Genomic DNA, 27,201 nt, shown 5'->3' with positions numbered 1-27,201 from the left:
ATAAATGCAATTCATTATTGAAGGAAATTAATTTTTTTTCTTATTAAGGAATGATCATATGTAATAACTTCAAGGTATGCTCACGTCTTTAAAGTGCCCGATGTCATAAGCTCAGTTACAAGTACAATGTACTTGCGACGTGTCAGTGTGACCTCCCAGTAATCGTAAAATCTTACAATGTTCGGATGCTGTAGCCCCTTTAGCATTTCTGCTTCTTCACGAAATCTGAGCCTTTCAGTTTTATTGAGTTTTTTCTCCTAAAAATTCAAATCAGAATATTTAGAAAGATTGCTTACAGCTATTAGTTTTCTCTCATCATCTCAAAAAGAAGATTGTATCCATGTAACAATGAATTTTTTAAAATCTAGCTTATTAAAACTTATACAATGCAGTTCATTCATTGTGTCTACATGACTAATTCGGAAAATATAACACACTATTTTTGTATCATGTATAACTTTATAGCAAAAACTTATAGATATTCAAAAGTGAAGCATAGGACAGGTTGCTAAGTTTTTGGCGAATCCGACTGGCAGAAAAAAGCACACTAAGAACAAAGTCCGCATCCAATGGAAAGGCTAGACAATTAGGGAAACGGCACTTAGAGCGCACTTTTTACGTAAGTCGAGTTCACGATTAGTAAACACCTTTGAATTCTGGAATTGATGTTATTTCAGCTTGATAACATGACAGTTTACTTCCTTTTTTGAACTTAGCAAAACGGATTCCCATGTATATGTGAAATTTTATGTCCATAATTGGTATTTTAAGTTTAAACACGTGCTGCTTACAAGAGACCAGTAGAATGTTTATCACAAAGCTGTAATGCTTCGTTCATGGTAAACGATTACTTGAACTCATATTTTGAAAACTATCACAAAATGGGTTTCAGAAAGATTGTCAATTTTTATCAGGCCTATTTTTAATATCTTAAATCATTATTAAATGCAAAGTTACCTAGCATGGACAAAAATTTCACTGTCTGCTAATTAGAATGGAAAAGTTGCAAAGCAGAGTAAAGTAAAAACCTTAAGAAAAATTACTCAAGTTTAAATATGTTTTCATTCAATATGAGATAAAAGGTTTCAGAGATGACAGCTGACAGAACAATATGAAGAGAAATGAGAATAGTAATATTGAAAAAATAGTTGGAGTATAACTGCACCTGTAATTCACACCAAGCCACTGCAACACCTGTTTGAGTGTCTAAACCACGATAGACTGTTTTGAAGCTCCCACGACCGATTTCTTCTTCGAATTTTAAAAACCTCCCGTCAGGTGAAATTCCAATAGCCTTTTCTTCATCCTCATCTTCTTCAACTGCCTGTACTTTGGCTTTCATAAGTAGAGTTTTAATTTCTTCCATTGCCATGGTCTTTTGCGTTAACTTTTCATCCGCTTTGAAGTTTTCATCCAGCAAAGGGCCAATAAATCCTTCAACTAAAGATTCATCCTGAGCACCTTCACGGTACTTGGTATTATTATCATCACTGCTTTCGTATTTTTTCGAATCCTCTTTTTTTACACCTTCATCAATGGTGCTCGGACTTTCTGTATCTATAAGGGAAACCTTCCCCAATTTACTTAAAGATTCATGCATGGCTTGTGCAGCAACAATGTCACTGATACTGGTCCCGTTGTCATCCTCATCATAAATTGCTACCTGTTCTTCTTGCTGCGGTTTGGTTTCAAAGTCAGCTACATCCTCAGATACGCGAGAAGTCACGAACCTTGAATTTCTCACTTTATCTAGACTAGATATTTCACCTACATCGGGTTTTCCACTCTCTATAGATTCTGTTGATACTTTTTTCGTCATTTTTTTAGTTTCACTAATTTGCTTATCAATTTCATTAGTTTCTGTGGAAATTTTTCTCAATGAAACATTCTTGCTTTTATTCTCCATGGAATCGGTCGATGTTTTTCTGGACATTGAGGAATTATCGACCGATGCCCTTTTTCCTTTACTGATATCTACACTCTCGATTGATATTTTTCGTGTGGATAACGATGACTTTGAGCCCTCTATTAATTCTAACGACGTTTTACGAGTTTCCACTAAATTCGTAGTAATATTTTTCGTACCTACGGCTGTCTTGTTACTATCAGAGCTACTTTCACGTCTCATTTTAGATTTCTTATCACAATTTTCACCAGTTTCTGGGGTCTTTGCGTTATCGGATATGCTAACTGACCCTTTTAGCACATTTGTAACACTTTTTTCAGCATCCACATTGTCTATCGATCCCTTTCTTAACGGTGGTGGCGTTTTTGAAATTTCTACAGAGTCGACAGATGACTTTGCCAGACACTGTGAATTATCAGCACTTTCTGAACTCATCTTCCGAGTATTGCCGGTACTTTTGGATGCTTCGTTACTTTGGTCAGATATTTTTTGTTGATTCAAAGTCTTGTCGTCTTTGCTCATTTTCCTAGGTTTCACTTTACCGACTGGGGTGGAAGGCGTAGAAGAACTGGTACCTGCGATAACGATTGAAAAAACGAATTTTAACTGATAAAATATCGAGTGTATTTTTAAATGGTTTGTTATTTACGTCGCCTTCAAGTTATCAACAATAATGTTAGTTATTATGACAATAAATAATACACAGCTGAGCAGTTGTAAAAATACAAAAATATAACCATGCAGATGAGTATTTTATAATTTATTGAAAACTGCCAATCAATTGGATACCATATATTTGAATAATGGAGTGTTACTTGGTGATGGGATCATTTTATTTCCAATATAACAGAAAAACTTAGTAACAAACACTGATCTGAATATTGTGCAAGAAGAAAATAAACCAATAGTTCCAATCTTATTATTGGTATGGTACCTGGTATCGTGGACAAATTTTCTGTAGCTGTAATCGCTTCCTCAGCGTCGCTAAAGCTGCGGTCATTCTCTTGTTCCAAAGGATTCAAATTCAAACTCTGTGCGGAGGACTTATCCAAGATCTGTAATCCAGATTGTGTCTTCTTTTTCGGTGAAGGTGAGCTTGTTAATACAGAATCCGCACTGTGATCTATGCGGCTCGTCCGAGTTTGCCTTTTACAAATTGTTACAGATGACCGATTGACCCCGGGTGATATCTAATGAAAGAAAAGTAGAGGGAATTCATTATTTATGATCCAAGGAAAAAACTATATATTAGTCCAATTTTGTTCACCGAAATTTGCTCAATACCAGTACCATAATTATAAGAGATGTTTTTCATTCCTTTCATTCTATTCATGTCACTACATGTGCTAAGAATAAAAACATTCTTTTTAACCAGGTTAACTGTCTTGGCCAATTAAGCCGGTTAAATTATACAGTCCTAGCGTGTGGCATTGCATTTGAATGACACTATCATGAACTGTCATTTGTTCGTCGATATATTCCTTATGCTAATACAGATTCTCGAAATTAATTACTTTCCGAAGAGTTATAGTGCCTCTATTGTGTATCATAAAAAATATACTATATAATTTAATTTAAGGATATTTTAGAAATTTATTCTAGATTTGAACGGTAACAACGTCTGTAAAATTTGCTTTTGATATGTAAGAATTTTTTGCCAATTACAGAATGACTTAGACTTGTTTGGAATTATAATAGAAATATATATCAAATTTACGTTCAGGTTACAAGTAAATATACTTTAAATTTACGTAGATACTGGTCAAAAGTATCATAATTATTTCACCTGTACATATAATGGCCAAGCTTGCAACAAGTATAAAAACACAACAATGATATATGCAAACTTCGATGATTCAATGCTTATCTGATAATGATATAAGATACACTGCATTGATTCGTAAGCTGAGTAGCTTCTGCGACAACGTGATTATATGCGTCAAAAATAAAATTCAACATATTTCACTTTTACCGATTGATCAAGTGTCTATGAATCTGATAGATCATGTAATTCGTTCTTAAACGCAGCGTCTCATAAAATGATACACTGACTAAATACTGTTAGAAATTATAACTATCCTCACCAGAGGTGGTATGTGAGTGGTACAAAGAGTATTTATATGCATCAACAGAATGTAATTAAGAATCTAATAAGTATTTTGTTTCTAGTCTGTTCTGCAGTGTCATTTGCTTTTCAAATTACATTGAAAAAGAGATGCTTTTCAATAATAATTAGTTTTGACATTAATCCTGGATTACGAGAAAACTACTTACTTGTAATAAATAAATATTTTCATACAATGCGCTGACAAAATTATAAGAATTACCTTTCTCAACCGTAAATACAATGCATATAATTTGCTTTGAATAGATGATTTCTCCATTTTTTTAGCTCATGTAATGACAAATTTATGACATCAAATTTTCACCAATGTAAAACCATTCGTATTGTGATGTTAACCCAAATTGATACTATTGAATACGTCTGATATTGAGTATTGTTAAACCATTCAAGCTCTTATTCTATTTTCGATTGATGACTAATCTTTCATTCTGAAAACTGATTAGATTGGATTTTTTTTTTTTTTTCCAATATATTATATATAATAATACAATAATAATCATTTAAACTTTGACGATGACAGGTTTGCAATCACACTAGCTAAAAATAAAGATTGCATTTTGTGTTCACAGAATTAAACTTAAAAGACAACTAGCATTGTTTTGTCAGGACACCGTTTCCAGAAAGCAAATCATTCCTTTAATAACAAATAAACTTCGTATTAGTAGAATGACTAATGGCTTTTTAATTTAGAATCAACAATTTACATGACATTACAATGTTACGTTACAAGCCACTCAACTGTGAACATTGCCTTATAATTATTGTGCTAAGCGAACTAATAACATTAAACTATGTCCTATATGTCTTGGTCAGATTGAACAAACGAAAAATTATAATCTCTTATCTACATAAAATATACCAAACGACCGGAAAATCTATTTTTTATACAGATATGTGATATAAAAATACTCTCTTTACTAAGATAGCAACTATATTTCTCAACTAACGGTACACACTGAAGTTGGAAGTTACCATGTTCGAAAACTGGTGCGCCATGAAGACAAGAATACAAAAACCCTGAGTGGCATGTCGCATACATATTAAAAATTAAAATACGCGATGACTCATTAAATGGCACGCTATTAAAACAATGATACATTAGACCTGTAAATATGAATTATTTCTTCTAAGAAAATTGAAAAAATGATACATCATTGAGGAGATATAATTAGAAACTTTGATCATATTAATAGAAAATATCAAACACCTTAATTCCATAAGTTTTGTGAAATATTCAGAATGACTTTTTTCATACTAATCTTATAATTAGACTTGTTAAAAAATTGAAGAAAAATACATGGAAAAAAAAAAAACGATGGACTTATGTCGAAACAATTAGTACAGTCGAGTAATGCCACTAACCTTTCGATCAACGGTGCTATTTGTACTGGAACCAGCTTGAGAAATAACGGACAGCTTCCGCTGACGCCTATGTCCGTGATTACTGTTGTGATTATGATTGTGGTGTCTTTGCGTGGTTACAACACTACATGTGCCTCCCCCCTCTTGGGGGGCTAGGTGGCCCACCCCCACCCCCACACCACCGTGGCTACCAGCACCGCCGCCACTCGCCACCAGTCTTGGACACAAGCCGGACAAGCCAATGCCACCACCGGTCCCACCTGGGGAGCGCTGCCTGCTTGTCTCATACCTAAAAATTAGTCAATTTTCATTTAGCATTCATTTCTTAGTCGCTACTGGCTAATCTCTGAATTGAAGAAAGTGATCAAATAAGACATGCTTGAGCTTTCAAAGAAATATTAATATATCATAGCTGATTGTGAGTTCGACTCATTCCATTGTTCTAACAGGTACACAATTAAAAGAGGAGTATTTCTGAAAATAGATGAAGAGTGGGAAATTGACTGATTCCCTAAAAGCTGGATAAAATGTCTCACAATAATTGGTGTTTTAAAGTCAATGCACTGTCCGAGACTATATTCCCAGCAATATATTCCATCATTAAAATGTTTGATCCATCGATAATTACACAAATTCTAATGATAAAAATAATAATGGTCAAAATATATCTTTGCAGTACCAAAATGACTGTACATACACTTTTCTTGGTACAATTTTTAGCTAATTTTTTTTCTTTCATCTGACACTTTTGAAAAAAGCTCTATTAGAACTTAGATTTTAAAACGATTTGGACAATTTGAATTCAATTTTTCTACAAGGTATTTTCTGAATATTTCACACCTGCAATAATTAACCAGGGTCTCTCGTTTGCTTCCATTTTTTACAAAATCATATCATGTAAAACATCTCTGTTGCTTATACAATAATTGATGAGGATGTAAATTAGTGTAATTCAATGAGAATTTCTCAATGGAAAAAAAATAAAGCTCTTGATTTTGAAACTGCACATCGACTTTCATTATTTTCATAAGGGGAATCCTTTTATTCAGCTCTTATGCCTTGGTCAATATTGCCTATCTTGATCTATGTCGATGATTACCCTCCGTTGTATTTTAATATCTAAGAACTAAATCGATAGACCAGTTACAATAACATGAACGACTAAAGAAACCACCAGTGAAAGAAGAAGGCGTGCTGCGGAAATTGTAATATAGATGTAATGGTACCAAAATACTTCAACCAAATATCAATTGTTGATTACCTTAAATGTAAACTCACTTCCTAATACAAATTTTCCATAAACAACGAACTTATTGTACCCCAAACATTCGACTAACAAATTGTGTTTTTACTCCATAAGAATTACTATCTGATGTATATTTATTCAATTATTTTCTTTTATCATTAAAGCTCAACTCAATGTTAAAATCCATAATCAAGAATGTGAATAGTCAAGAAAATATAAACTAAATTTTTTTATTTATTCTGGTTTGCTTGCAGTTAAATTTTACCAGGCTAGAAAGAAGTTTTATATACACACTTTTAGAGCCTGCTCCCAGAATAATATTTGAAGTAGCATTAAAAATTCCACGAACTTCTTAAAATAAAGAAAAATTTCAGTTAAATATTTTTGTTCACAAATTTTTGTAAAAACGATGATCCATTTTATTTCAGAGATTTTACTCAATACGAAATTAAATTGAATTTTACTTTAACATCACTCTGTTTTTAGAGACAGATTTTTCAAAGAGTGGAAAAGTAACCATTATTCGGCTCTCTTTTTGCTAAAATTTCTAGACCTGAGAAACTGTTTTAATTTTATTGGGACAAAGATACTATAAACTATGAAATATTAGTGCAACGATAGTAATTAGCTTCAGTGCAAGTATGTTTGGAGCATCAGAAAATGGAACTTCAAGAAGTGAGATTACACAAATTAACAATCCGATTATCCAACAATGCATACCTGAGCTTACAAGCATTAAAGAGTGACTGATTCCGTAAAATGAACCGTGGATGAAATAATCAGTGTAATGCATGAGATTGAAAATCACGAGTTTATATCGATATAGAAGCCATATGACAAAGAATTACATTGGCAGCTTAATTCAAGACAAAAACGAGTTCTAAAAGACCTTCAAGATGGTGGCAAGTTCGCTAAAATCTAATTTCCAAACTTTTTATCTTAGTTTACCTTGATTGAAATATACTTTCACATCAATCCAAAAATGTAGATTTAAAAAAGATATCGCATAGTCCTAAATGGTGAAGCTTCGCAATAATTAACCAAGAAATATGATAAAAAAAAATTAATTTAAACATTCAGCATCAGAAATAATCGAATTTATTATAGAAATAAGTGAATACCAAAAAAAATTTGGTTTCAAGAAAATGTTAAATGTTTCTTAGCCAGTTGATTACTGGAAACTAATTTCCTAAAAGCACAGTATGCTTGAGTCATAATCGTCTTAAACACTGCTACAGATCTATATTCCACATAATAAAATCAATGTAACTCATTTTCCAAGTAATTCAAGTTATTTTATACGCAAAAGCAGCCTTGGTGTTTGAACGGCAAACCATTTAAAACTGAAAAAAAAAAACCGTTCCACGTGGCATAAATAAAAGTTACTTCAACATTTGATTACAAGAAGTTCTCCAGCAGTCACAGCAGTAGTAATTTATATATTTAGGATCGTGTAATATTGGACGATGATATTTATATATATACTTCATTACCCGAAACATTTCCTTGATGGAATCTCTCCGAATAGAAGTATGACTTAACAACTCTGATTAGATGCAATAAATTATATCAATAGATTTCATTTCTGACTGCAAGTAAAGCCAATACGCAATTTGGAGTTAATAATAGCAATTACCCTGCAGTAACAAATCATTTACGAATGAATATTGCGTAGAAATTGAGTCATATAAAAGTAGCATCGAACAACGTAGTTTTTCAAGAGATTACAATTGCTTTTAAACTTTGAGCAAACAATGTGAGTACGGAAATGACTAAGCCTGCTATAATGAAAATAGCAGGAAATTGCCAATTTACATTAACAATAGTCGTATGTGGCGTAGTATTCAGTCCAAGATACTTTAATTTTTGATTTTTTCATTACTGAAACTTGCGACAATTGGAGAACAGTTGAGAGAACAACACTAGGTAGTTGGTAAGTACATGAAAACAGGTAACAATAACTTTAAATGGAGACTTGGTTTTTACATTGAATAAACTCGTTTACAGAAACCGGTACTTGCAAATGAAACTGAATTAGGAAATGGAAAAAAATAAATAAATGAAATTTAAACAAAACATTCGACAGTGATATGAATATGAAATGATAAACGAAATATGAGAAATGATGGTGCATAAAAGCATGGTTGTTGATACAGACATGGTTGTACCTGTCCTGCCTGCTATGGCCAGATGGAAACAGTCCACGCACCGCGTTGCCTATAGCTGCTTTCTTTTTGCTTTCCTTATGCCCACCACCAACACCACCACCACCACCTCCGCCACCACCAGTTCCACTTATCACCTGTTGTTGCAATTGCCTGGCTTGACTCCCTTTTTCACCCTGAAAAGTAAAATACTAGTATAAACATTGTTTTATTCTATAAATATAATTTTATCTAATGTCTAGATTCTTTATAAGCAAGGAAAGATAAAATTCATTCATCAACTAATCATCATTATACAGGCATAAACAAATTAAAAACGTAACGCATGTTCAAATGCAATGTATCCAAGAAAAAGTTTTTCAATATCACTTTAATTTAGTTTAGGAAATTCATATCGTTACACGTTCAATTATTTCAAGAAAGAACTTTTTACTACAGAAATAAAATTGATATTTGTAGTCAGCGATTTCTATTAGTAACATCATCTTACCACTTGTATTTACATATAATTTACGTAATTTATGAACTGATGTTATTCGTGTTATGAACTTTCACAGTGCTAGGGAGAGATAATTGAATGAAATAATAACAATAATATAAATAAAGAGAGATGTGACTCTAATGGAAAAACAAATATTATTCAAAGTTAACTCGTATTGACTTTACATCAAAGTTCAATACATTTGTATTGCAAGTATCGTGATGACATGTCGCATAACACTTTACAATTTTTTCGTCATTATGTTACGAATTAATCATGAATCATGTGCCAGTGGAAAGAATAATCTTTGTATATTGAATTCTGTTGCGGAATAAAGATAATGGTTGATGGCATGGAATGATGAATTATTGAGGAAGCTTTACGAATCATAAAATTCGATAACGATATAGTCATTGGATATCAAAATGCAGGATGATAATAGAGAAATTGTTTCAATCGAGAATAATCGAGTTTTTTTAAAACAAAATATTTGTGTAAATCTGCGCAATTGTATCGATCAAATGTTTCCACATAAGATATATTTTCGCATTTCTTCAATTTTAAGTATTTCATCATTTTATTTGAGATAATATTCTGATGGACTCAATTTCTACTCTTTTTCTCACGCAAAATACTACTTTTAGCAAAAGATCCTTGCTAAGGCCTAGTTTCTGTTAAGAAAAAAAAACCTTCGAAAATTATATCTTATATATTAAATACCCTGATGATATTCAAGCGTAAGCTGCACCCTATCTTTCGATAAGGCTTTGAAATATCAATTAAGGAATTCGCCATTCAAGAAAAGAATGTAACTGTAGCATAACTGCTTGAGTAAAAAAAAACAGTACTATCAAATAAATATGAATAGAATAGCAAGAAGAATGAAACGTATCAAATGAATATCTCTGGATTTATACAGATTCCGTAGAACCAATATTTATAATTGGGGTAATAACAGAGTTAGGATAACTATCATCAAGAAAGTGAAAAGTGACGATACGACGTGAAAATGTAACCGGTGAACTTCATTATTGAAAACATGCAATATGATAACAAATAAGTTACTACTTTCATTCAGTGGGCTTTTATGTGCGATCTTCGATGTATGATGATAAATTGAATTATATCTAGATTCGTGATCATTTTATCAATTCTGTCGAAGGAGTTTACTAAATATACCATATACGTTTTATTTATATACAGATGAGTGAAAAACGTGGGTGCAAATATGATATTGAGGTGAAACTTGAGTGCATTGCTCGGTTACAACATGGAAAAATCAAGTCAAGTGTGATCATAAGTGGCTAAAAGTGAGAAAAGTAACTTGCTACCAGCCTTGTAATAAATAAAGATAATGAAGTTTCCAACGGAACTGGACAATTCACCTTTGTTGATTGCGTACCTTTATACTGAGAAGTTTAAAGCTAAGGCTGGTGCTAGTGGGTACTGGACTTAAGTCACACCGAAGTCTTCTATGAGACCTTTCTACAACTCGTAGATCGTCGTCCGGCTCCGATTGACACGAAATGGAAAAACTGTTGCGTTCCAAAGTGTTTGAACGCAATAATGATATATCTTCGCTGTTGTTGCGGTTACTGTTGGTCACCGGACTCGATGTTTTTCTCTCATTACAGCATCTCGGCATTGCACGTACACAACCAACTTGAAAAGGAATTGGTTCTATCCTATGTTCTCCCCTTTCCAAATTTTACGTTGGACGGCTACCAAAAGATTTAAGATATTTCATCTGTTGTAATTTTTTCTCTTACTTGTTCTGTCTTTTCCTAAATAAAAAAAAAAAAACTATTGGGACGTAGTAAATGTTTTTCAAACCAGTTATAATATCTTCTTTTTATGGCTATAGATAATTCCTTTTAATTGTAACAAGTCTCTAAAACAAAAATATATATTCCCTTACGGTATTTTTACTGAAAATTAAAAAAAGGAAATCCCTTTAGATGGCAGCTGTATTTACTCGTTTCGTTTTAGAAACTCTAATTACACGTGTTCCCTATCCAATCAAAGTCTGCTCAGTTTATGAAATATTTTTTAAGATTGGGTTATTTACTCATTCAATTCCAGGTCGATATTTATACTTCTTTTAGCCCAAGTTTTATGCCAAGTCCAATCCAGGTGTTCCAAAAATAACAATCGCCGAAACTCTGAACTGCGTAGTATTCTTCAATCGACAATCATACGTCAAATAAGACATTACACTTTTTGTAACACTGAGCCGAGTCATTTGATGCAATGAAATTTGCGTGTTTTATTTTACAATTAATGTTACGTTATTGATTGTTGAATGTTAAAGGCTATTTTGCTTTTATGTTGAATTGATGGATTACTAAAAAAAACGTTCAATAGATATATTAATTTAATGAATCCAAATTTATTTAAATGTAAATTACTGAATTTAAGTTGACATTATTTAGTTTTAGTAACTTTTGTGGATTTTTTTTTAATTCAAACCAAATAAAAATATTAATAAGATTTTTTGCAAGAAAAGAAATTTAAAGGTTCTCGTTAGTAATGCGTTACTCAAATTTTTGAATTTTTTTTCATCTTGAGTGATGATTCAAAATTGATTGCCAAATGTTTAGTGATACTATCTAGCACGGAGTAAATGACGGACGATATTTAATTGGAGATTGGTTGGAGTCGTCGTGGTTGTTGATTGTTGTGGACTGTAGATAAAGACCGTGTGGTGCTCAGTTGATTTCTGCTTTCGATTTTTTCTTGCCTCGGCAGCTCCTCGTCATATTCTTTTCGCTAACATTCTGTCCAACATAAAAACCATACAATACGATAAGAATTTATCGATTATCTTATTGCATAATTTCTATTACACTGATCTAGAAAATTGACTCCAAATAAAAAGATAAACACCTGAGTCAAATAGTAACTCCTCATATCTCAATTTGAAATTATGATCCTAAAACGAATTTTGTTTTTTTGCACTCCGTATTTTGGATTATTCAAATACTTAAAGACTGAACTTGGAAAAAAAATTAAACTCAAAGTATCCCAGAAATCGGTATTGCTCAAAATGGGAAAAGAACTTGCTTGTAGGCAACGAGGTTGAGGTAAGTAACGTTAATGTCACTAAGCATCAGGAGGCAATTCATTATTTTATAGATTTAGAATGACTTTTAAGAAGTTGGCTTTGAAAAATATGGGTATGTTTGGTTCAGTATGGTTTACTAAATTTCAGACAATTTTAATGGTGTGAAGTAATGACTTTTCCTCAACATATATCGTTACAGTAACGTTAGTAGCTTCAATCACATAGTAGACACCGCTTCTAATTGATACAGAGTTGTACTTTTGGACAGATTTTTTTTCTAATTCAGCTGATGCTAATTTGAATGAGTCTCGGATAAAATTAGCCCAACCTATTTTCAGTGCCATCCTAACTAATCCACCATAAAAGACTTAAATATTCACATTGAAAAAGCCAAGATTATCACACTTGAAATATTCAAAACATCGATAACCATGAATTCTTTATGGGCAATTAGTTAAACCAGCACTTCACGATATATTTTCATTAAAATCCATAAGTTAATCCTTTATTTCTTGTAACCGTTGGATCACAGATCCAGCAAATATATAATACTCCCCAATAGTATATGTCTACTGTACATGATAAACCTGTAAAATGTGATTCACCATGGCAAACACGGGGTGAGAATAAAGGAATTTTTGATATTAAGAGGCGTTCATCTTTTTTGAACTTTATAACAGTTTTATCAAACTGTCTTTACAATTTTCCATTTAAAAGTTATCTAGTGTAGAAAAATATGTGTGCTCTTTTACTTGTTATTTAACATAAAAAACTGCAAGTCAATTCAAAACTTAGATTACAAGATGTTGAAGCTTGGATTTGGGAATAACAGATTTAAGTCATAGAAGTGGAAAACAAATATTATGTTTTTGAACACCTTAATCACACATTGACTTTGTACGATGTTTATTCATTTCTAGCCAACTAAATCACTACTAAATTGTCACATTTCTGGACAGTGAAGATATCATAATCTTTATGGAAAAATTAAAAAAATAAGTCTACACCTGGACATTTACTGTTTAGTTTTCTAAAACTGGACAATTAATTATCCAAATCATTCCAAACATCTCTTTCACAAAACATTTCGATATCCATAGTTTTACTGCTTGTATTTTTCCTTTTTCTTCATAATAGTGCGTGAAATACAAATTGAATTATAAATTAAGCTCAATCTATGACAGAAATTAACAACTGAGTTCAATTTGTACTTCACATCTGTAGTCAAGTATTGACATTGTTCTTCAGAATTTATATTTCAACTAAATGAGCAACGATCTATAACAAATAGACAAACACAAGCATTTGACGGTCATAAAATAAAATAAATAATTCGACTACCTTAATAATGCTAGTAATTATGCTTTCAAGGGTCAAATTATTAGGTTTAAAGTTTGCTGCAATCATAAGGGGTATTATTTTAATCAAATGTAATTTAACCGACTTTCACCGCCTCTGCAAATCTGTATTTCACAATTTGTCTGTTTTGAAACTACTTTGATTAGTATGATCATCTAACCAAACACATACACAATATCAATAGTTTAGAGTGTATCTACAGTGAAAAGTTGGAGTATGTAAATAAAGGAAAGCTTGACCTGCCAAATTATCGTCACATTAATAGAAAATTGCACAAAAGCTTCTTACTGAAGCTTCAAAGACATAAATAGATAGGAAGACCAGTGGCAATGGTCTTTCTTCTGCCTGATCGTACCAGTTAATTAAATGGCTCGGGTCACAAGCATATATGTCCGCATGTATTATATATTGCAGTAAGTACAAGATGTTCTGACAAGATAACCATATATGCCAGTTCTTATTAGGTAATGTGCCCTAGGTATAGTCATGGACTACACAATATATGTTGTGTAGTTTAGATATTGAATTATAAATGTTGTTTAAATGTACCTATATAGGTTATATTTTATATTGTATGCGTGTATGCGTTGTATATGCTTACACCTAACACGACAGTGTGACAGAAATACGCCTTCCGCTTAGTAATTTCAAGGTATTAATTTGCATATTTATTTTTATCAAAGGCTAGCTGCTGTGAAATTCTTTGAAAGTCATTAAAAATCTATCATCTTTGTCACACTATACGATGATCTGTTATGTTATGTTATATTCCGTTTAGGATTTAATGAGCTACTTTAGTGATTAGTAAATTGACCAATCATCTTCACAGAATATGTTGTATGTTTTAAATCTCGGATTTGGCGTTGATTTGAAAATTTGTTAAAAACTTTACTAATATAGGTAAAAGTAAGTCTTAAAACTGTGTAATGCATACGTACATACTTATGCAGGTAGAAGAGGCAGAAATAATCACTGTTGAAGGGGTACTGTGTAATTCAATTTGTGACAAAGTGTTGTAACACGACACTCACCAGAGTTAAAACAATAAACGACAAATATCATCACTTGATAAATAATAATGAAGTTTGAAAATTTTTGACAGATGTAGCAAGTGTCAAGGCTTCAGAATTCTCGTGCGTACTGCACGCGAGTGTGTGTACGTGCACATTCTAGTGACACACGTTCAAGAGAGTTAAAATCAACCACCCACCAACACATATCCGTCCCCGATGTGACATCTATCCCAAAAATATCGCGTCAGGGCGTATTTTACGCACTGTCTGACCCCAAAAAAGCTCGGTAAATATTCGAAGTAGGGATACGTTTTCACGAGTCGTATATTTCCTAGGTATAACAATACTTTTGACTAATAAAAACGTCGAAAGGAGCAAGCGAGCATCGGTACTTGTCATGCAGAGATGCACGAGCGACAGGCACCTACACGACTGGCTTATCGGGAATAAATTGACCGTCTTTACCATTCTCATTGGCCTTCCGATCCTCTACATATATCCATATAGTTTAAGCTCGTTGCTAATCAATTAACAACACTGTAACTTTCTTAATTCACTCTTACTCACATTTATTTTGCAGAAAATCACCCGACTACACCCAAATCATCACCATTTTTTTTTTTACTGCAAACTGCGCGCTCTCTCGGTACTATGCGGAACTTTCACTGGCGCCATTTAAACTTTTCGTTGTCTTATTTTTTTTTTGCATTATCATTTGTTTTTTTCTTCTGTCTTTTTTTTCGTGCCCCACAGAGGTATACGTGCTGGACGCATACGTATGTCGTACACGCACACAGAAACCAGCTAATTTTAATCCAACCTAGTCATCAATGTTTTCTCCTGTTACGTCAAACCGTTACCGTGTTGCCCGCTTCGTTGATAAATCAACAACGACGGAATATCATCGAACAATAGAATTACTCAATTACTTCTTACGTCTTACGCCATTGAGAATCGAATTTTTTTTACAAGTACGAACATCGACAGTACCACTGATCCCACTGATCTGACGATACCGAGCTGAGTTGTAAAAAAAAAACAAAACGAATCGCGACGAGTGGCCACGCTGATACATACTCGGTTCATGCTTGCCTGCTGCATCGTTCTGGCAAAGATTTTACCCACGGTTTTGCCTCGTTGGTAATAAACGGAAACGTCAAAATGTCATAACACGTCTTTCTCCTGAACTTCCTCATTACAAAGCATGCACTCGTCTCCAGTATTGTAAATAAAAATTATTAAATGTTGAACATAATTATGTTTCGATCGTGAATCGAGTCGTCCACTGGTCGTTGCTTTTGTTGTTAACCTCAAACGAAACTCGTCACTTTCATTGCAAGAGGTATAAAGCTATACTTTGTTTATACTTACTGCATTTCTTACTACAAGAGTCTAAAAACTGATATTTTCACCTCGCATAATTACTGCACGACAATCTCAAACCAACATTCATTTGTTATTGGCCAGCAGGCAACAGTCTAAAAACACGATATGTCATTGTATGACCTACTATTGTGCACCTTTTTTCACACTGTACCTACTTTTACAATCGTAAATTTCTTCAAGCTGTCTTTTCTGATACAGATAAAGTCATGGTGGACCCAAGTACATCTGACAACTTTACTTTCCCATCAACTTTGTTGAATAACTTATCAAGTTTATCTTGGGAATCTACGTCTGCTTTCTACGATGTTACAAATGAAAGTACATCAACAGAGTTTCCAGAACAAATTCAAACTGAAATGTCAACAAGTGTGGTAAATACCAGCAGAATTACTGACATCATCGAAAACCTGACCAAAGCTATTGATGGTGCAACAAACTCTACCCAATCTTCCCCCATTGATTCTACCACCAAAGGTACTATCTGCTCTACGACGGAAGAACCATTCGATGAATTTGGACCCCCTGAAGGAGTCCAGTATATTTTTGTTCCTTTAGGAGTTATGATCTTCGTTGTAATACTATCTGCTGTGGTAAGGATTTTATTGAAAATTATTATAGTAGCGTATAAAGTGGATGGAGTCATTATACAATGCTTTAATTTATACACAGTAAATTACCAGCTTCTAGATCAATTTTAATTGGTTTGCTCTTGAATTGAGAATCATTTATTCATCTAGGTTACCAATTTGGCTAAACATTAAAGGAACATTACTGCATGTTAACGACAATGCTAGATAGCTCATTTTGAACCAACTCATTTCCAATCCAAGTACTAAATTTGCAAGTTTCGCCCAAGAGGTGACCCAAATGTATATTTCAACTTCGAAATGTGACCCACATAATGTTGTTTTTGAATATGAGCAGGTAATATCCTTAAATCATTGGAGTATGATTTTGGGTGGCGATATCACAGAAGACTTAAGCTCTTGGATCACACTACAGATAATAAGTTAATCATCTGAAACAAATGTTGTAAATTCTGCTGGCAAATTAAATCACATACACCATTTGCCAAATTATTTCTTCAAACCATTTCATGTGGCATCTTGCAAGTTGAGATAATAAAATTCCAGGAGTGAAATGTAAAGCTTGATAGACACCATAATATAAGATAATTGAAGAAAATTGTTCACTTGTACACATCATTCATTGCTATAAGGAATATAATTTTGTATGAACTGAATACCTAATCAATTGAATTCTATGAAGAAATTTTGATTGTAATCCGTGTTTTAATAATTCAAAATTTGCGGAGGAATAACCACATTTGGTAGGGCTATATAGAAAAGATGTCTATGTCACTGATATCATATTCACATGTGTGTTAGTATTTGTGACAAATTAATGGGTAGACATCAGTTTTGTACATTACAAATTTGACTGAAATTTCGATCTAGTTTTTACACAGACATTTCAACCGATATGGCATTGTGCATACATAAGAATACACTGTTTTTTCAAGAATACTCATAGATAAACTCATGGATATTCCACCAAGGCTTGAAATCATAAGCAATCTAAGATTATGTGTGTCTTTATAGGTATTGATTATATCACGAAAGCGTAAATTGGAACGATTGAGGCACAGATTAATGCCATTATACAATTTTGATCCTGGCGAAGAGGGAGAAGATGATTGGGAAACTGAGCTGCTAGATGAGAATTTCGATACTCGTCAAAAGAGAGTAAGCAGAATTTATCAATAAGTATATGCATTGACTTTCGAATAAAAATCAAACTATTGTTTTCAGCAAGGCTATCAATCAATGGACACGGAGGAAAATGCAGAACTGTTCAGCAGCCACTGAAGGAGTCGTATTATTTTGAACCAAAGTTATAATCCTTTAAAATAGTTATGATCGTTATTACTACGTAATAGTATTCACTTGATATTAATTATATACATGTGTGTACGTAGATATACGTACATGTAACGAAAGAATCCAATCTAGTAAAGAATCTTATTCGTATTAATAGGTAGAGACGTTTATTTGTAAGGCTGGAGCTGAAGTAAGTTTTTTATTTGAATATGAGCTCTGTAATTTAAACATTTAGCAATCTCTAAGCAAATCACTTGCGCGTAGCCAGCACCATTCTGTTCATCTTAAATTGCAACACGTGATATAGATCGTAAAGTATTTTAGCACATATTCATCACACTTGACGTTGACACGTTTTTACTCAAAGCGATTATTAATTATAATTAGTATTATTTCAGTTGCTTAAAGTAACGAAAAGTTTTACTTAGTAGGTACAGCATTAACATGTAAATGTATAGTAGCATTAATCACTGCTACGTACAATCAGCCAAAGATAATCTAACTTTTATATTGTTCGTACATATATTGCAATATTATGAATATCGAAGAATACAGCGTTGGCACTGTATGAATAAAAACTATCTAGTCCATAGCATGTAATATAGTGAAATCAAATGTAAACGATATCTGATTGCCTATTTCAAGTAAATCAATTTCAGTATTATCTACTAATAGTTTATAGCCCACATTAATTATGTAACTTACGTATCCTATTATGCCTACTTATTTTTGCATAATAAAATGCACAAATGATTTCCCCTAGTTATTCTCTGTAGTTAATTCCTGCATGCAAATCCTTATGCAATTCATTAATTAGGTACACAGGTCGAATATAAACTCCTTAACACAAAGAACGGTGAGGACTCCTAAAAAGGAATAAATTATTACAAATTATTTTGTTTATAGTTTATTTAATACAAATTTGACATTCACACAATGTATGTTTAATCAGAAATAAGATTTCGTTTGACATTGTAGCAATACTTTCTACATCTTTTCACATGGAAAGTACTCCACCAGGTTTACGGATATTTAGTGATTACGAAGTTAGTTGCTTCTTATATTTCGGAGCAGAGCCATTTTTACTTATAATATTAATATATAGAAGTGCCATAAGGTAATATAATCGTATTTGAAGATACTAAAAACCATTGTTTAAAAATGAAATTGGGTCGTACAGTACAGATGAACCCGGGCTTGGATGCCTAAAGTCTTAAATGTTTGTTCACATTTTCAATATTTAGTAATAAATCAAAACGTGTCTAAATACTAAAAAATACATTACATACGGTTTATACAAGTAGTGTTCTTTGAAAGCTTGGCTTCTCAAATAACTTCTGTTAGCTTTTTCATTTTCTCATTTTTTTTTGTTTTACTTTTTTAAAACTTTTTCTCTCTACCTCCTTTTGTTATTAAATTCGGAATATAATGAATTTCGGTGTCACTTGGTGTGAGCTTTCAACAAGTTATGGAATAGTAAAACTTAAAATAAAGGAACGAGGATTTTTTTCAAGGGTATCTGAGAGTGAATCAAAGCTAGGGTGACTCAGTTACTTCAATTCTCCTCTTCCTCTTCCTCCTGTTCATCTTCTTCCTCACCAGTGCTTTCTGGCTTTTCTTCTACCTTCTTCGGTCTACCACGGCCACGCGGCGCAGTTGCAACTTTTACTGCACTAGCCTATGAAAGTCAATGACGAATTTTCATTAATTAAGGATATTTGGATTGGTATGAATCATCTTGAAATCTAAAAGTAATTTTGTAACACAATAACAACATGTTGCGGATAATTGGTTATAACTTAAAGGAGTATATAAGAATTCTAGTTGCTTTGCAGATTTTGCCTTGCATAGTTTATACCTTCTTCTTATGCGTTCCCTTTGGACGCCCTCTGCCTCTTTTGACAGGTACTGGGGCATCATCGTCATCGTCAGACTTAGTTACAACGTTGTTCTTTTCCACTGGCGGTCTGCCTCTCCTCTTTGCTTCTTTGACAGGGCTTTTTGCTGGACGACCACGCTTCTTCTTATCTTCAACAACCGGTGAACCGTCGTCTGACATCTTTATTGCTCTGTGGAATGGACTTTAAATCAGCAATCTGAAACATTTCAATGCACATACGGTTTTAATAACTTCCAAACCTTCGGTCATCGTTAATAATTAAAAATTCGGACGCAATCGTCGCCAAGATTGTTTCAATAATCAAAGTACTCATAAATTGCATTTGATACTAATTAAATTGTACGAATGTTAAGTACTGTGAAAATGGCATTCTGGTATGTTCAAACAATCAAGAGTGTAAAGAATGATTTTTATCGGGAAATTATCAACAAGATTTTTGCTTCTACTCATCATCATTGTACAATCACATGAAAATATTCTTCAGCATTCAATTATGAGATAGACATCACATAACATGACATAATTTGTTAATATATTTGACAAATGAGCGAGGTCTTCTTGTCATACTTCCTAATCAAAATTCATCAATTCTTAATATCACAAAGTCGTTTACAAGTCCAAATATTAACTAAACGAAAATTCCGAATTGAAAGTAGTTGAAAATAAGCAAAAGTGAAGTGATGGTCCAAGTGTGAGAGAAGAGTTCGTGGTATATGTTTCCCCGCCCATCATGATCGAAATCATTAACAAGATAATTGGCAATCAAATTTGCCCACTCTACCACAGTAGCTCTTCAACCTTCCACAAAATGGATGCAGCGCTATGGTCGGCATCAATTAGAATGGCGCCATGTCCGTAACGCGTACTACGCAAAGTAACACAGACTACTATTTATACCTTCGATGAGTAGCCGGTTCCAATCATATTCATCTATAGGTGAAGCGCTAAACATACCCGTACCTCGTAAATATACTAATAATTCAATCCACTTGATACTGGTGCGCAAAAGTAAAAGAGAAAGGTCTTTCGGATTGTTTACATATTTTGTAGTGACTACTTTTCAAGATGGCGCTTCCCGCGGACGCAGGAGGGAAAATGACTCTGGCATCCCTGTGGCGTCCCTCCACAGACTCGCGTGTATAAACAATAATGGAATACATTCGATATGACGTCACTCATGCGGATATATCAACTTGCAGGATGAGTTTTATTACGATATGCGCCGTTAGGATTCTTTCGCACGATTATTTCTTTCAAATATGAAATAAAAATGTTGAAAAAATCGAAAGCTACAACGAAATAGTCAGTTGAATCTCGTGAATGTCCCCGCCCGATTAAGTGATAGGCAGTTTTCTAGATTATTATTTTACAGGTTGTCTCATGTATTGAAGTGGAAAGTTTAACCCATTTTTCGCGATAATTAATGAGGTTTACAGTGAATACGCCGATGTTAGTGGTATCTATCGATTTTCACAGCTTCTACCACTGAACCTACCCCTGCAAAATATCTTTCTAGAAGCGCGCGCAACGGAGGAAAGCTAGGTTTACGTCGTATACACAACTACGTACCGAAGAAAAGTAGAATCTTCAGAGAAAAGTCGTCACCAAAGTGTCGTATTTGTTGATTTTTTACAATGCCTATTCAGCGATTGCAGTAAACAGTTTGTAAACACTATGAAATAATTGACTTTCAAAATCAACCGTGTTATATTTTACAAAAATTCCGCGCCCGCCATTTTCAAAACGCTTTGTTTAATGCGATTTATGTATTTACCCGATTGAGCCCACCCTTTGAACGAAGCTTCGAACGGAATTAAAAAAAACAACTTTGCAGCGATAAATTTTTACCGAGTGATTTTTTCCTACAAAAGTTTCAACAAAGGTCAGTCCAAAGATACGTTCACGAAATTGCGTGGAAAATAATTCAATGAAGGCTTGACTGCCGAGAGACGCCATAGCTACAAATGGCATCACCCGTACGCGTTGGTGAATTTTAGATTTCAATTAATATCTCTGCTAGTATTATAGCCAGCGGTAAACAAAAATCTGAGTAAAATTAAACTAATAAACTGAGAATTTTTGCCGATTTTTGACCCCCCAAAATAAATTTATCCGAGTAGAAATAAAATATTTGTAGAGAAAACGTAGACGGGACTTACCTCAGGTTTGCGTTGGAGACAAAGGCCTGCGCGCGGGACGGGGCTACGGGAGACGCAGTTGTGGCTGTGACGTCCGCGGACCAGGCTGAGTGAATGACTGCAAATCGTGCCGCCAGGTTCTCCCCTGTCTGGGATGCTTCCCGCCAAAAAATTACCTCCGATAGAAAATTCATTTATTTTTTACAGGGGATATTTATTGCCGTAACAGTATCGATACGTTAGTAAAAATGTGATAAAAATTTTCTGTAGGTTCAATTTTTTATAATAAAATTTACAAAAAGCTTTATTCCCACTTCGCCAAATGTAGACCGTGGTCGTATACACCCGCCATCATTCCACGGCGAGGTTTGGATCGATTTGCTTGTGTTAAACCCCCTGAAACATTTGAGGTGAATTAAGAATGACTCCTTTTTACAACTTACAGATTTATCATAACAGCACACTCAAATGGATAAGTGTGTCAAAGACTTTAGTTTTCTTTCAAGATCCGTTATTAAATTAGAACGGTTATGTTATATGATTATTTCATGAACGATTCCCTCCGACATATGATATAGAAGAGACTGTGGCACCTAAATAGGAACTATCCAATTTATTTTTATTCATTCGAAGTATTATGAAATATTAATAATGGAGTAGCTGTTGTTATCCAAGAATCAAATATTAGACAGTTTGTAATGACGATACATTCGACGTGCCTCCGTGGCGCAATTGGCTAGCGCGTTCGGCTGTTAACCGAAAGGTTGGTGGTTCGAGCCCACCCGGGGGCGGTTATTTTTGCATTTATATTTCAGTTTGTTTAATCATCGGGACAATTTTTTGAATTTTTAATGCATGTGAGAAAACAGCGTCAAAGCATTGAGTAATTTTCGTCGGTTGGTTCGCTTCAAAAGCTGCTCATCTTTGAAAGTTGTTCAGCTTCTTGATAACATGTATTATTCTGATCTGTAGGTAATGGTAGAGGCAATAGTAAACTACTACCGGTTTCAAATATATCAAGTCGGTCGAATACATTTGAGTATTTTTCAATAATCCCTTCTGGAAAAGTCAGTCGCTATACTCATTTATAAAAACAATTGGCTTGATTTTCAAGTGTTATTTGTAATAAGAAATGATGACCGATATTCTAGAACTGTTACAAGAACCACGAATGACGAAAGTCTGCGCTCCCATGGTTAGATACAGCAAGTTCGTAAAGTTACAATCGAGTAAAAACAAGAAGTTGACATTAACCTCATCTGACGGACAGCTGACACTGTGAGGTCGATATCGTTGTAATAACGATTTAAACTATTTACAGATTGCAATTCAGGACATTGGTTCGCAAATACAATTGTGACTTATGCTTCACCCCGATGATAATGGCTGACTCTTTCGTGCAGTCTGCAAAGGCCCGCAACAATGAATTCACTACACACAAAAATGACATACCACTGATCGCTCAGTTTGCAGCAAAAACAGTTGGTGATTTCGTTGGAGCAGCTGAAATGGTCGCACCGTAAGTATTTACAAGGTTGTTATGATGAAAGGATAATCCTAAGCTCAAAATGACAGATTTTGTACAAAGTGTGTGAGAGATAATGGGGTTCATGTCTTTGTTCACTGCATTTACTTGAAGTTTTTATTTGTCAACAGGTATGTTGGTGGGGTGGATCTAAATTGTGGATGCCCGCAGCGGTGGGCTATAAAAGATGGCTACGGTGTGGACTTGTTAACTAAACCTCAACTAGTTAAAGACTTAGTACTACAAGTTCGAAATCGAATACCTCATCCTTTTACAGTGTCCGTCAAAATTAGGTTACTCAAAGAAATTCATAAGACTGTAGAGTTTTGTCAGACATTAGAGAAAGCAGGTTTATCTTTCATCACCGTTCATGCAAGAACACCACAAATGCGTAACGAATCAATTGATCTTGAGGGGTTGAAACTTGTCAGAGACTCTATCCAGCTACCTTTGATTGCTAATGGAGATGTTAAAAGTTTACGAGATGCAAAATATATGTATGAAAATGTCCAATGTCAAGGTGTCATGTCTGCAAATGGAATTTTGACTAATCCAGCTCTCTATTCTGGGTTTTCAGAAACGCCATTAGCTTGCATTCAAGATTGGTTAGACATTACTTCAAGCATTCCAACGCATTTTATATGCATGCATCACCATTTGGTATTCATGCTTGAGAAGATTCTTCCCAAAAAAGAAAGATGCTATTTTAATAATTTGCAAACCAAAGAGTCCGTTTTCGAGTTTATAGATAATTATTATGGCATGAAGCCAAAGACTAGTATTGAGAGTAGCGAACTAATTGAATGTCAATATAATACTAGACCAGGTAAATATTTCAAAGAAGTTTTGAGTAATTGTGATACCGAAATTTCAGAAGATTTTATGGAGAATATATTCTTAGATATATAATATGCGTAAAGGCCCGATCAATACAGATTATAAGTACTTGTGGCACATATCTTGATATTTGATTTTTGTACCGAAATATTCTTAAACCTGTTTTCATTTCAATAAAGATTGTCGCGTTCATAAGAATGCGGAATTTATTTTCCCCTGTCTTCAAATACCGAAGGTTCTTCCCATCGATTGGTAGCAGCGACATTGAGTATATATAGAAAAAAAAAACAGCAAAAAGATCGAGGTCTGGAAAGTTACTGAAGTTTGCAATTCATTTGCTGACTTTGGGTTCGTTCAATAACTTTTTATTTGTAACCTAGAATGTTATTTTATTAGAACGCACGTGGGAGAACGTAACAATTTTGTAATTTTTTGTGCAAACGCACGCGCAGTACGCCATTGCAGCTGACTGCGCTGATAGATTAGACCATAGACTTATCGCGATAGACTACGCGGTCCCTGCACAGAGTTGTAGCCCTAATTAAATAGAGAAGGCAACAGCGGGGGCCGACCACGGTCTTTACGTCAGGTCTGGCAACGAAGCCAATTTTCTACAGAGCGGCGTGTTTCTCTTGTTGGTGTGGTTTTTAGTGTTTGAAATAGCCATGTCACGGCGCTGCTATCTAGGGATGTACGTGGGGTAGAGATGAAAATGTGTCAATAATGATATTATTATTACGTTGGCGCAGCGCTCTAGTGGGCCGAGCTCTAAACGAACTCCGTCATGACCGTCAAATCTAACCTTGGAATATCGCGGGGATAATGACTTGTTGGATTGATACGTCAACGACGGTCATGGCTTATGTTATGTTGATTATTGAGATTGAGTTTGTTTCGCGCTCGGTCTACTATGGCGCTGTAGGTTTCTCTGTGTTGCGAACATAACTGTCTAGTGTAAAAAGTTAGCCGTCTCAGATTCACTGTCCCCAAGTGTACGTGCAGCTGAATCCGGCAAGCGGTCGGTACGTAAAGACGACAAGAACTGATGTTACCATCATTCACCGCGTGTGCCCGGATAATGCAGAGTCGCGTATTATTATGCCCATGGAATGAAAAACGGGAACAAACTGAAATTTTAATATAACCCCTAATGGACGCTGTATACTTTTCAACTACGCAAATTCGTGTGGGCTAAATTCAGAAATGTCAATTTAACTCCATCGTATCGATAGAAATAATGTTGTCCAAATAGATGCACAATAAACATACAGCTGGTTTACTGTTAACAGAGTTAGAAAATTTGATGCAAGGGGTGGGAGACATAGTCGAAGAAGTTAATCAAAGGATGAAGATATATGTATAGTTGTTCCTATATGTACTTCGTGTAATTTCTGTACATATGTTTAATACTTGACTCGTACCGTTAACAGAAGATAATAACATATATCTTCAATCAACGCTCATATCTTAATTCCGAAAGAAGATGCAGCTGTATATAAAAATAATTTCTTAACGTTAGATTTCTGTGGCTTTTTAGAAATGCAGTTTATTTGCAGCGGAAAACCCAGACCTTTCAACACAAAAATACTACTTGTAAATATTTTTTAGAAATGAGGTAAGACTCGATTGTTACTAATGTTTGTATTCATGTTGTAACAAACCCCAATGAACCTCAGGCAATCATTATCACAAAAGTAATTAAAAAAAAATGTTCAAGATGATCAAGGTTCCTTTTTTCAACTTCCATTCATATTACTTGGTTAGATTGCGACTTTGTCCGCTGACCTCCAAACTCAAGATTGTTCGGAAATTTATTATCAAGTGGCCCAGATTATAATTACTCATATCTGTCCACTTTATGATGCATTTATGGTAGTGCCCGTGTTGATTGTTATAAATTTCGAGTTTGAGAATATGTATTACCGACAAGATCGATACTATTTGACTCGGAATTTCAGCATTTTTCCGGTAACCCCTAATAATAATATTACTCGGAAGATACAATTGTGTAACAATACTAGATATAGGATATCAGAAACTAACGACTTATATCACCTGAAGATGGATTTTCCAGATTCTTTATAATAAAATTCTCATAAATTATCTACGATATCTCTGGCAAGAAAATATAGATGAAAGGTTGTAAGACCTTTCGGAAGCTTCAAGAGCGTTGTGCTTCCAACAATCCAGTGGTCTTTTCTGAGACAAGATTCTGATCTATCGAAGTATTGCTATATATTTCCGCAAGCAGAATTTGCAAATTTTGCAGACGTGGGTAGAAAAATAATTTCACGACGAGAGACATTGGTAGAAGGTTAATGAGTGACGTTATATATGCTAAAATTACAAGGAACTTGTTAGAAATTCATGTAATTGCTTAATGATCATACAAGAAATATGCATCGTTATTGAGTTATTGGAACGGCATCGGGTTCCCGTGGTGGGCTGATTGTCCGTTTTGGAGAAATATACATAGGTCCGTTGAATACCAAGCGATACTCTTTCTGCGAAGATCACCATCTAACAATGCCTGTACTGGTCTTTGGAATTGGTGGCGAGGCAGCCAACTTATGCGTAAACCGTTTAGTTATTGATGTATAATTTTTTTCGCGTTTTACGAATGTCTTTTCTGAAAATCCGACTTTCACAGCTTCCTCGGCAAGTATCTGCGGGGTATACGAAAAATATTTATAGCATACGCGTATTATGTATCATCTTACACAGTAGGTACGACCTTTTGTAGAAACTATTTTATTCACAATTATTTTGTGAGTAACAATAATTCAATAATCACCCGTTGAAAATTTTTCGTAC

General features: G+C 34.1%; 4 protein-coding genes and 1 non-coding gene across 17 annotated transcripts in view; 3 read left to right on the top strand and 2 right to left on the bottom strand.

The window, feature by feature from the left end:
• LOC124310091 (protein split ends-like) overlaps positions 1-16,195 on the bottom strand; it is a 44,591-nt gene extending 28,396 nt beyond the window's left edge. For 3 of the 9 annotated variants that reach the window (XM_046773690.1, XM_046773692.1, XM_046773689.1), the window contains exons 1-8: positions 15,289-15,714; positions 11,354-12,062; positions 10,688-11,069; positions 8,808-8,980; positions 5,394-5,682; positions 2,841-3,096; positions 1,166-2,481; positions 85-257 (exon numbers count right to left, since the gene is read on the bottom strand). In XM_046773690.1, the coding sequence (XP_046629646.1) occupies positions 85-257; positions 1,166-2,481; positions 2,841-3,096; positions 5,394-5,682; positions 8,808-8,980; positions 10,688-10,930 (2,450 nt within the window). In that variant the 5' untranslated portion in view covers positions 10,931-11,069; positions 11,354-12,062; positions 15,289-15,714. Of the gene's footprint in view, positions 1-84; positions 258-1,165; positions 2,482-2,840; positions 3,097-5,393; positions 5,683-8,797; positions 8,981-10,687; positions 11,070-11,353; positions 12,063-14,646; positions 15,145-15,186; positions 15,715-16,092 lie in introns of those variants that run through there. The other 6 variants (XM_046773688.1, XM_046773687.1, XM_046773685.1 and 3 more) reach the window with 6 other exon arrangements.
• LOC124310097 (uncharacterized protein C3orf18-like) lies at positions 15,795-19,249 on the top strand. The gene is made up of 4 exons (XM_046773706.1): positions 15,795-15,945; positions 16,306-16,697; positions 17,709-17,852; positions 17,919-19,249. The coding sequence occupies exons 2-4, from the start codon at positions 16,314-16,316 to the stop codon at positions 17,973-17,975; spliced, it is 585 nt and encodes a 194-aa protein (XP_046629662.1). The 5' UTR covers positions 15,795-15,945; positions 16,306-16,313; the 3' UTR covers positions 17,976-19,249.
• LOC124310096 (high mobility group protein HMG-I/HMG-Y-like) lies at positions 18,879-20,046 on the bottom strand. Its single transcript, XM_046773705.1, has 2 exons — positions 19,846-20,046; positions 18,879-19,665 (listed from the first exon to the last, which is right to left on the bottom strand). Exons 1-2 carry the CDS (start codon positions 20,044-20,046, stop codon positions 19,543-19,545), a joined length of 324 nt encoding a protein of 107 aa, XP_046629661.1. The 3' UTR covers positions 18,879-19,542.
• A 36-nt stretch (positions 20,047-20,082) lies between these two features.
• Positions 20,083-24,579, top strand: LOC124310095 (tRNA-dihydrouridine(20a/20b) synthase [NAD(P)+]-like). 5 transcript variants are annotated; one of them, XM_046773704.1, is made up of 3 exons: positions 20,083-20,823; positions 23,347-23,544; positions 23,682-24,579. In XM_046773704.1, the coding sequence occupies exons 2-3, from the start codon at positions 23,402-23,404 to the stop codon at positions 24,457-24,459; spliced, it is 921 nt and encodes a 306-aa protein (XP_046629660.1). In that variant the 5' UTR covers positions 20,083-20,823; positions 23,347-23,401; the 3' UTR covers positions 24,460-24,579. The 5 variants fall into 5 exon arrangements, with proteins under 5 accessions (XP_046629660.1, XP_046629657.1, XP_046629659.1 ...); XM_046773701.1 differs by lacking the exon at positions 20,083-20,823 and adding an exon at positions 22,795-22,993; XM_046773703.1 differs by lacking the exon at positions 20,083-20,823 and adding an exon at positions 22,796-22,997.
• On the top strand, positions 22,743-22,816 carry Trnan-guu (transfer RNA asparagine (anticodon GUU)). The gene has a single exon. It is a non-coding gene; the product is annotated as a tRNA-Asn (tRNA).
• Positions 24,580-27,201: the final 2,622 nt, after the last annotated feature.

This window comes from Neodiprion virginianus, chromosome 1 (genome assembly GCF_021901495.1).
Source record: "Neodiprion virginianus isolate iyNeoVirg1 chromosome 1, iyNeoVirg1.1, whole genome shotgun sequence".
NCBI classification, from domain to species: Eukaryota; Metazoa; Arthropoda; class Insecta; order Hymenoptera; family Diprionidae; genus Neodiprion; species Neodiprion virginianus.
The sequence above is the reverse complement of the archived record's forward strand: the minus strand, read 5'-3'. Positions and strand labels throughout refer to the sequence as shown.

Coding starts and splice junctions, on each gene's coding strand:
- LOC124310097 (XM_046773706.1), top strand. CDS start 16,314: ATGGTGGACCCAAGTACATCTGACAACTTTACTTTCCCATCAACTTTG. Junction 16,698..17,708: donor TTGTAATACTATCTGCTGTG/GTAAGGATTTTA, acceptor GTGTCTTTATAG/GTATTGATTATATCACGAAA. Junction 17,853..17,918: donor TCGATACTCGTCAAAAGAGA/GTAAGCAGAATT, acceptor TATTGTTTTCAG/CAAGGCTATCAATCAATGGA.
- LOC124310096 (XM_046773705.1), bottom strand. CDS start 20,046: ATGTCAGACGACGGTTCACCGGTTGTTGAAGATAAGAAGAAGCGTGGT. Junction 19,666..19,845: donor AGGGAACGCATAAGAAGAAG/GTATAAACTATG, acceptor TGACTTTCATAG/GCTAGTGCAGTAAAAGTTGC.
- LOC124310095 (XM_046773700.1), top strand. CDS start 23,158: ATGATGACCGATATTCTAGAACTGTTACAAGAACCACGAATGACGAAA. Junction 23,235..23,346: donor CCCATGGTTAGATACAGCAA/GTTCGTAAAGTT, acceptor AACTATTTACAG/ATTGCAATTCAGGACATTGG. Junction 23,545..23,681: donor GCAGCTGAAATGGTCGCACC/GTAAGTATTTAC, acceptor ATTTGTCAACAG/GTATGTTGGTGGGGTGGATC.